The 10,368-nt window shown below is 45.2% G+C and overlaps 1 protein-coding gene across 1 annotated transcript; it reads right to left on the bottom strand.

Moving 5' to 3' along the window:
* Positions 1 to 6: 6 nt before the first annotated feature.
* VPS11 (VPS11 core subunit of CORVET and HOPS complexes) lies at positions 7 to 9,200 on the bottom strand. The gene is made up of 16 exons (XM_064634853.1): positions 9,019 to 9,200; positions 8,588 to 8,731; positions 8,263 to 8,398; positions 7,055 to 7,218; positions 6,706 to 6,953; positions 6,101 to 6,302; positions 5,676 to 5,827; positions 4,768 to 4,954; positions 4,220 to 4,363; positions 3,546 to 3,734; positions 3,143 to 3,304; positions 2,526 to 2,665; positions 2,039 to 2,241; positions 1,282 to 1,453; positions 941 to 1,163; positions 7 to 256 (listed from the first exon to the last, which is right to left on the bottom strand). Exons 1-16 carry the CDS (start codon positions 9,175 to 9,177, stop codon positions 92 to 94), a joined length of 2,790 nt encoding a protein of 929 aa, XP_064490923.1. The 5' UTR covers positions 9,178 to 9,200; the 3' UTR covers positions 7 to 91.
* Positions 9,201 to 10,368: the final 1,168 nt, after the last annotated feature.

The raw sequence follows: 10,368 nt of genomic DNA, 5'->3' as shown, positions 1-10,368 counted from the left end.
GGCTGGTTTACTGGGGCCAAGGGGTCTGATTTATTGAGGACACTGCGCGGGACTCCGTACAACCGAGGGGGCGCGTGGACAGGGCTCGGGGTCAGGTGCTGCGCTTGGTGTGGATGAGCAGCTCCCGCTGCAGGCCAGCCTCGAGCGTCGTCGCCGCCTTTCCCGAGGGCAAGTCCGTGATGAGTGTGAGCTTATTGAAGACGCCACGACCGAAGTAGTCAGCAACAACAGAGAAGCCATCGTTGGAACACTTGAGCTGCCAGACACACATTAGCAGCATCAGCAGAAGCCTCCAGAGCCTCTTGCCTCCAGCCCCTTTCCTTTCAATCCCTGCACTTAGAACCTCTTTATTAGGGATAGGGCAGCCCATGTCACTCCCTGGCTCTTTGCTCATTCCATGCAAGGACTGCATGTAGCAGAGGAAGATGTCAGATTTGCTTCCACTGGCCATTCCACCTCATGTTTCGAACCTACATCTGAGCCATGCATGGAGGAGATAATGAACAACTGAATTAAGCAGGAAGGTGACTGCCTCAGCTGCTCTAGTTTCCACATATGCCCCATTCTCAACTTCACTGCTTCATCCTTGGGAAACACAACATTTTGGTCCTGTCCCCATTCCGATTCACACAATTTTTTTTCCTTTCTCCCTGATTTGTTCTATACAACTTGTTGACCAGCTGTGACACTGACCAATAGGTCTCGACCCATCTGAGGTTAAGGTGAGAATGGATTCCCTTTCACCTTCTCAGAGCGACAAGAACTCTCCGTGCCCTCTACACAGTGCAGTCACCCTAGGGTCTAATGCCTCATTACTGAGACTCAACCTTGTTTACAAAATACTTTCAAGCCTTCCCCTTTTCTACCAGCCTCCATGGGTCCGTAAATGAATCTAAACTCTATTTATTTCAACTTGGTAAGACAGGCAATATTACCCTACCTGATGCTGAAACTGGTCGTGCAGATCTCTCTTCTGCTCCTGGGCTCGGATCATGTCCATGACTTTGCGATTTTCTGGCATGCAAGTAGGACATTCCGAATCGCTCTCGGAGTAGCTTTCAAAGCAGTGCTGGTGGAAGGAATGACCGCACAGGAAGTGGACTGAAGGCAGCTCCAATGCACTGGTGCAAATGCTACACTTGGTCTTCTGAAAAATCTTGGGACTGAGAGAGTGACAAGATGGAGAAGCATGAGAAAGACAAACTGTATTTTACCTTAATAAAAGAAAACAGCAGTTCTGTCCTTATATAGGACAAGACAAGACAGCACACACTCCTGCACCTTGCTTTTAGCTCTTCAATCTCCTGGCGGATCCTTGTAGTTTCTTCTCGGTATTTTTGAATTCTCTGCTCATCCTGCTCTATCTGGCGACTCTGCTTCTGCAGCTTGTTGACAAGATAATCCTTAATCACAGACAGGGTGGCTGTGGAGTTATGAGCCAGCGTCTGCACAACTGAGAGCAACCAAGATGTTAGTTTAAACACAAGCACAAAAAGTTACACTAGTCCTGCCTGGGCAGACTGTTTTCCTGGGAAAGGCCACTTACAGGCAAAGACAGTTCACATTCTTATGGAATTAGAAAAGGCTCTCTTTCAGTTTGACCTCTTCCAGAAAAGGGCAACTGGGAGCATGTCTGGATAGCTCAGACCAAAAGAAGCAAAGCAAGGATCTAGTAGTGGATTGGATTCCAGTTCAACTTCTCCACCAAGGCACAGCAGGAATTTCAGCAGGCCCTTCACTGCCCCACACTGACAGAACAGAAATCATGTACAGACATCTCACTGATACTCTAGATCTTTTTACCTAATTAGGGAGCTGTGACTGACATAGCTTTTCCCTACAGAGCAGGGAATATTACTTCAAATGGTGGGCTCCAAATTCATTGATTCACCTCTCAAATTTCTGATCTATACAGACTGCTACAAACTAGTTTGGGTTGAATTTTTTTGTGGTTTAGTTTTTTTTTTCTTGGTTTTTGCTTGGGTTAGGGTTTTTTTTGGAGGGGTGCTGTGGGTTGAGTGCCACACGTCATTATTACCAAGCAGCGGAGGCATAAGATTCTTGTTCTCAATGTGTTTCAGCACTGCAGCAACGTACTCCTTACAGTCCTCCTCCTTCCGTGCAAAGTAGCCAAGAGCCTGTTCCCAGAGACAAGCCTCCTGGTCTCCATACAACTCACACACCTCGATCACCTTCTTGTACTGCTCATTCTGCATGTGGTAGTGCATGATCTGTTGGAAACTATGGGAGAAAGACTCATCAGCTGCCACTTGAATTATTACAGGGACCTCAGCTTTCCACCCAGCTATGCAGTCCCCAAACTCACACAGAAGCCAAAGACAAGTCTGTCATTCACTCTCTATGTAACTGCCTTGCTCTAACAACAGGGTATTTCAACTGAGCAATAAACTACCGTTCCCATCTTGAAACACTAAAGAGGTCACTACCACTGAAGGCACAGACAGTCTTAACTGTCTGAATGGGGGAAGAAGGGGAAGGACTCTACAGACAAGAGCAACACTCACAGTTTGCCCTGCTCATAGAGGTAGAGGACACCATCCTTGAAATTGTGCATCTGACATAAGACCAAGGCCTTATCAAAGACTGTTTTGAACCTTCCACTCTTCAGGAGGGTGAGGGCTTCATCGTGTAGCTTCTCCTTGATCTACAAAGAAGGGAGAGAGATCAGGGAGAGCAACTCAGACACACACATAGTACACACTATTTTGCACTAAGACCTGACAATTTGCAGCTCTTTCACAGAGGACAGTTTTGCTCTTTGTTCTCTATCCCTTTTAAGCAAACAGGACATGTTTTTCTTTGCCCAAACAGCCAGCATCCTCACAGATCTAGGCAAGCAAATAGTTACTTTTATGGGTGAGGCATCTGCTCACAGAGGCTGTATTGTGTGGAATCTGTTCTTAAATGAGATTCATACAAAATAAGTTCAGCCTCCCTTAAAGGAGTATTCTCCCAGCTAGCAGGCTGCTTTCCCATTTATGTGCCATTTGTCCAGCACAGCATATGTATTGCCTCTTGTTATCGATGCCCAGCTGGAAAGGTTACGGGTTTGCAGGAATGCAAATAGGATTCAAAGACACCAAATCTGTCTCTCAAAACACAATGATGGAAGAACTCAAACCTGCTCATCTTGTTCATGTGCCCAGTTCTGGAGTCGAAGCTCCAGTAAAGTGTCATAGACACCCTGTGGCGAGTCAGCCTGAACCTCAGTCATGTGCTCCAGAAAAGCCTTCAGTTCTCGGGAGTTGTTTGCAAAGACTGGGATGAACTCCTCTGAATTAGCCTATAACACAGACAGAAAGAGACAAGCACCCAAATCAGTCTAAGCTGGACTGGTGCTTCCTCCCTGCTGTGAGGAATGTTCATTTCTGAGACATGACAGATATAGAACAACACACATACTTTTAGGTATAAGTCTCATTATACCTAAGCCATCAGGCTGACACGACAAGGTATGCAGAAGCACTCACTTGCTGCAAAGTTACTACTGGAGAGCAACAACTCACTGTCAACACAAATGGTACCTTTTTTCCTTCCAGCATCCCATGGCCTTCACTGTCTCCCGAGGGCCGGTAATCAGTGCAAAGGATCTTCAGCAATTCCGTGGTCTCATTAGGGACATGGTGCATTAGGATTTTACCATAGCGCTTCATGTTACTCTCTGCCTGTTCAAAGGGCAGCTTTCCAATGTAGTGCAAAGCCTCTTGGTAGTTCTGTGGAGACAGCCAACAAAACAATCACAGGACATTGGCCTCTGCTCTCCACTCTGAGGTTAGGACAGAAAGCACTGAAGACGTGCTGCGAGTATGCCACAAACACCATTTGCTCTGAATTATAACCTAGTTCACTATTCCCACTTGTTTTCCTCCTCAGGGAGGAAGACTGGATGTGGCCTGGGGGAGAGATTTAGATGAGTCCCTCGCTACCACCTCTCCCTCCTCTTAAAGGGCACTGTAAAAAGCCACATCTGAAACAGAACAAGTAAGACTCTCTGATTTCCACCCCTAGTCCACCACACGTGCCAAAAGGAGAAAGGCATCACACAAGCAGCATCAAGTGTTGTTGCTGCTGCCTCAGCAGTCCCACCAGCATGCTACCCTCAGGAAGGAGGTCAGTGAAATGGTATTCTCATTGAAGAGGAGGCTAGAGATGTGATGTTCTCCCAAGTAAGAACACGGGAGCAGTTATGTCTCCTCACCTTGATGTCCTCTAACTGGATTTTGAGGTACCATTCATGATGCTCGTGCTTCTCTGCCAGGTACACAGCGTGGGAGTAGTAACCTGCTTGGCGGAGCACCTTGATGGCCGTTTCCACATCAAAGCGGACCTCGCTGTCACTCGTCTCCAAGAACAAAAGCAGAAAGATGGTCCCTCAGGAACATTCCCACAGTTCAGAAGCAGCAGTCATTTATGTAAGAGACAGAAAGCATGAGCAGGAACAACTCGGTACCTCTCAGGCAAGGGTAAGGTCACACGTGCAGAAAGGAAGGAGTCTGACCACCTCTCATTCTCTTGCCAGTTGCACTGGCAGAAGCAAGCACACTCAGACTCAGATGGCAAGCCAACCAAACTGAGAATGTAAGCAAGACCTTGGAAGTCAAGGAGTAAAGAAGGGGTACTGAGTGACAAATCCGTTCTTCTCTGTCTTAATGGCCCTACAGGAGCCAATTTACAATGTCACCGCTATCTCTTTTTAATTAATATGATGACATATTAATGTGGCACGATTTCACCTCCCCCCAGTACCTTAATGAACTCTTCCAGTTTGGAGCTGTCTTTGAGTTTGGTATAGCAATTCAGTAGAAGTGTAGTATGGTCTGCATTGGCCAGGGACTGCAGGTGGAGCGTCTGTAGATAAGCAGTGAGGTTGTGGATACGCTGAGCATCCAGGAATTTTCGAATAACGTATGATGGTTCCAGCTTCCCTATAGTTCTGTGAGGGAAAGAGTCATGTTACAAGATACTGTATACCCAAGAAGCCAAAATAAATTGAACAATTAACAACAGAGCACAGAGAAGCCTTAACTTCAGCAGGCACTAACCCACGGGTGATCACTCAGCTACACAACAACTAGTTATGGTGTAAGACTACCCATCTGCATGCACAGAGATACAAAGGTAAAAATACGTGTCAACTGTCATTAGACATTGGGGACTCCAGAGGCTCAGTTTCACATTAACCTAACACTGTGTGGCATTTTAAAAACTGAGCATGAAGTTTTCAGTAAGCCCCAAGCCCAGGTTGCTCCAAGTTTGAGTTCTAAAATACCCAAAATGTTTTAAAGCTGACATTGAACTGTTTGAGTATTTTCCAAAAGGACTGCCATTCATGGTCAAATTGCATCATCAATCCTACCTAGAGCGATTCCTTCTTTATAATGATGTCATCAGGCCCCACTCCATCTCAGTGTGCCTACATTATTCATGTTAAAATACGATCAAAAGGAACTTTATCCCAAGGTGTACAGAGCAATTTTCAAGCAATGTGTTCAAAGACTTATAATCTCACTGAAATGTTTCTCTCTATGGGTAGAACTTTCATCTCAAGTCACGCTTTTTTTGGTTTGGAATTTTTTTATTCTTGGGCTGAAACAGAAATCAAAGCCTCTGTAGCTCCTACCTGCACTACAATATCCTGGCTCCACAGGACCTACCGGATGTACTGCTGGATGGCCCCATCATGGTTCCCCTTGTTGTAGAGATGATCTCCATACTGCCGGAAAATCTCTGACAAACCATCGCTGTCCAAGTGGTGGCTCTTGGCCAGGTTAATGGCCATCTCAAATAAGTTCTTTCTGAATAGCATCTGTTAAACACATAGTAAGAGCTGCGTAAGGGAAATACCACCCCACAAAACAAGTTCAAATACACCTGGAAAACAAGTTGTTTCTTCCTTTTAGTGCATATGTGCCTTTAGGCTTTTAAACAGCAAATGCCTTATAACACTGGTTATGCTGAAAAGCTATTGGTCACTTGTTATGTAACTCACCTACCTCAGTGGTTCAACTTTTCAGTCTGCAGAGCCAGTACAATCTTGCAGACATAAAGCAGAGACTAATAAGAAAATAGATTTACATGCCTCGAGTTTGGTTTGTGTATCCTTCTCCTGTAGTACGTGGATCTTCCCATCTCTGGTCAGTACATACAGAGAACCCCACTCTGCCAAGACATCCACTATATCATCAAAGATTGAGCTGTATGCAATGAATTTGTTGCACAAGTCATAGATATTCAGGACTTGTTTGTCCGAATTCTGTGCCTCATTCCCAGCAAACTCTGACCTGGAGAACAGAAGAAAGTTTTAAAAAACAAAGACAGCGTAACTTGAACTCTTTATACCTGTGCCAACTAGGGACGTACAGAGAGCAAGACAAGCAGGGTTCACCTGGGCAATAAATTAAGTGGGCCTAGAGGCAAAACATCTAGTATTTATACACAAATTCCATTATCCTGTTATACTGAGAAATTCATAGGACCGGGAAAAATTCCCATTCATTCAGCATGCTTAACCATGCTGCTCTTGCAATGGAAGTTAATTGATAGATTGGTCTGGATGAACCTCAACAGCCTCTGACAAAGTTGCAATCGGCCTCCAAGAGCAAAGTTTCACAGGGAAGAACGAAAAAGTGGGAAAGCAGGAAGCTGCAAGAGCAAAAACAACTCATCTGTTCCGAGAAGCCCTACTTTGGTGAAGTCTTTCGGTCCTTGGAGACGATGATGAGGTACCCCCGGTACCAGTGAACAATCAGCTTTTGTCCCTCAAAGGCAAAGCAGGGGCCACGTTCATCTGGTTGATAAAGGTACACACATTCATTTCCTGCCACAATGAACTGGAGATCCTGGGAGGGGTCACTGAGAGATGAACATCGCAATCCACAACCATGAGTGTCCAGCTCCAGGTGAGGATAGTCTTTCACTGAAAGCATATAAGACTACAGAGGAAATTCAAGGGTTTGGGGATTGCTCTGGCCTAGACTCTGAAACCAATGAAATTTGCAAGTCAGAGTCTCATTTTTTCCAATTAACCTCTCACCTGGATGTTCTCTGTGGTCACCACAAATAGATGTGTAGTTTTGCCAGACTGTCGGAATGCAAGGCCAGTAACTGGGTAACTGCCTTCGTGTAGGATCTGGGTCTTGCTGTGCCGGTCTCGAGTAATGTCTCCTTTTGTAAGAACAACACTCCCATCTGCAAAACCTGGTGAAGTGGACAGACTGAATTATTACTTATACAGCACACCTGAAATTTTATTCAGCACAAGTCAGGGCAGCTCCAGTTGGCAAAGACACCTTGCTCACCAGCAAGGTATGAAGTGATGGGATTGCCACAGGTTCTTGTGTCAAGTCAATCTGGCCAAACCACCTCCCAGTGCTCCTGTTCCAGTTCAGAGCTGTCACATTACTGCATACAGGAGGGCACTGCTCAGCAAGGGTCAGCTTGCTTTCCACACACAAATCTCATGCACAGGTTAATTTTGTTTTCAGTCTCTCTGTATTTTGCTCTGTGAACAGCCTTCCCATCTCACAACTGTAATGATCATTTTAACTCCCTTGCTTATTCAAAACACACTGTAAAAAGACAAGAGGAAGATTTTCTGTGTGAAATCATGCAGTTTTCACAACTTGCCAACAGCCCCAATGCTGTAAATTGTCCCAGGATGGGAGGCCATCACACACACAGGGAAAGCTTTTTGATTTCAGTGCAGGGACCATGTAACCTTACAACATTACTGCTCTTAGTCTGTCAGAAGTTAAGCAAGAAACATTACAAAGGAATGGGTAAATCCAAAAGGTGAAACTGGCTTTCTTATTTTAAAAAAAGTTTTTTACAGCATACTTGAAAAAAAATTTCTCTGTAACACTAGGTATCACAAAACCTATGGTTTCTCCTGTACCAACAGAAGCTGAATTTAGTACTAAGTTCAATAAATACGTAGCCTGACCAACTGGCAGAGAAAGAGGATATCAACTAAAAATATGTGCTTCCCTTTTAAGTACCAAAGTTATTTGCGTAAAATATACAGACTCGGGCTAAATTTACACATTTATCTTCTCAAGCTCTGTGACAGCACAAGACACACGATCTCTCAGAGAGCATAACGTAACAACTGCATAAGAAGAAAAACCATCGGTGTGTTCAGTGCTGATTTTTGTGTCCCTTACATCTGAGTAAGGGTTAATTTTCATAATATTTATTTTTCATAATATTTTTCTTAAGCTGTTACAGCTCAGTTTTACTTACCAATAGCCATGAAATTAAGATTCTCGTGGACAGTTAGGCAGGATACAACCGTGGGCTTGTTACCTGGTATTGCTGGAAAAATTCGTGTGCACAGAGGATTGCCACCATCTCGCTTTTCCAGGTTCCAGACTTTTACCTACAAACAACAGCGATCTGCCATAAGCAAAACATGTGGTATTAGAAGGCCAAGACCTGGTATCAAATGTTACAGTGCCCAAAATGATCAAGGTACTTAAAGTAAGAAAAGTCATCTGAGATAATCGCAGTAGCCTTTAGAAAGACACATATTACAAATACATTTTCCTCACTTTGTCATTTGACTTACCAAGGGGTTAATACCCTCTTCGTCCTCTCCAACAGAAACCAAGATGCTGTGCTGCTTCAGCTGGTACAGATGCGTTACCCTCAGCTTGTAAGCCTGGAAACTACTGAGTTGAAGGGAGCGAGGCAAAAACCAAATCTGGCCTTCCATATTTAGATCACAGTTAAGGCACATAAAGGGAAAAAAAACCCCCAAAAACCCCAAAACCCCACACCTCCAGTCATAGTAGGATCAAACAGGTTAATGGTTCTCGCTGACCCCTCGTAGGGCTTCAGTAAACACCTCTGCAGAACGACCCTGGAGCACCAACACATTCAGCAGGGTTTTTTTGTTCGTGTTTAAAGCAAAGGACAGCGGAGAGCAGGAAGCTGGAGCACCCTCCAGCTCTGGCCCCGCTGAGCCCCGCACAGGCCCCAGCGCTCGGCCCCGGGCAGGATATCCCCAAACACGAGGCTGCCCCGGCCCGAGTCGCAGACTGCGATGCCCGGGGGCAGCGCAAAGGGCTTCGCACCGGCCCCATCCGAGCCCGGCGGCTCCTTCACCGTCTCTCTGTCGAAGAAGACGAAGCGGCGCCACTGCAGGTACGCAGCCATGTTGGGCCGGCCCCGCCCGCCGCTCACGTGACCGGGGCCCGGCATCACGTGACCCGGGCCCCGCCCCTCGGGGGTGCCAAGAAATTTAATTTTAAAGGTTGAATTTTGAACATACTTATTGAGGGAAAAAAAAACATATCTGAGCCCGCTAGAGATTTAAAATTCAGCCGGGTGTCAACAACCTTGAAGGATTCATTTTACAATAATAAAAATTATTGTTATAATTTTTATTACTACTATTTTATTACTATTATAATTTTTATTACTACTACTACTGCAGTTACTACTGCAGTGTAGTAACTAATATTTAATCTTTGAGAGACCATCAAATTTTAACTCACCTCTCCCCAACAAGGCCACAGTAGTATATACAAAATGTTAGGCCTGAACCATTGGTCACATCCAGGGCCCAGCTGAACAAGGGGGTTGTGAGAAACAGAAATGGTTAATGGCTTAAACATCGTTAGGACCACCAAAGAGATCTATTAACAAGAACCTGGGTTACCCTCACCTTCTAGGGTGGATTGTAACAGAGATAACAGAGATCTGAATCTTGTGACTCAATCTACCCTTATCTTCCTCACCCCCAGCCTCCACGTAGATAACTTTTGGGTTGATATTGGTTTTAGATTGATTGTGGTCTGCTTTTTCTCTATGCTTTAACCATCTAGTCAGCACTAGAGTGAACCTTCCCAACAAACTCTGTCGTGCTTTTATATTAAATCTGCTTCCCCTATTGTATTAAACATGCTTTTCATAGAATCATAGAATCAGCCGGGTTGGAAGGGACCTCCGAGATCATCAAGTCCAACCCCTGATCCACTACCGCTGCGGTTACTAGACCATGGCACTAAGTGCCACATCCAGTCTCTTTTTAAAAATCGCCAGGGACGGAGAATCCACTACTTCCCTGGGCAGCCCATTCCAATGTCTGACCCCCCCTCTCTGTAAAGAAATTCTTTCTAATATCTAACCTAAACCTCCCCTGGCACAACTTGAGACCCAGCCCTCTTGTCTTACTGACAGTTGCCTGGGAAAAGAGACCAACCCCCTCCTGGCTACAACCTCCTTTCAGGTAGTTGTAGAGTGATGAGGTCTCCCCTGAGCCTCCTCTTCTCCAGGCTGAACAGCCCCAGCTCCCTCAGCCTCTCCTCATAGGACTGTTGCTCATGATTTTTTAAGCAACTTTAA

This window comes from Pseudopipra pipra, chromosome 23 (assembly GCF_036250125.1).
Source record: "Pseudopipra pipra isolate bDixPip1 chromosome 23, bDixPip1.hap1, whole genome shotgun sequence".
In the NCBI taxonomy this organism is placed as follows: domain Eukaryota; kingdom Metazoa; phylum Chordata; class Aves; order Passeriformes; family Pipridae; genus Pseudopipra; species Pseudopipra pipra.
The sequence above is the reverse complement of the archived record's forward strand: the minus strand, read 5'-3'. Positions and strand labels throughout refer to the sequence as shown.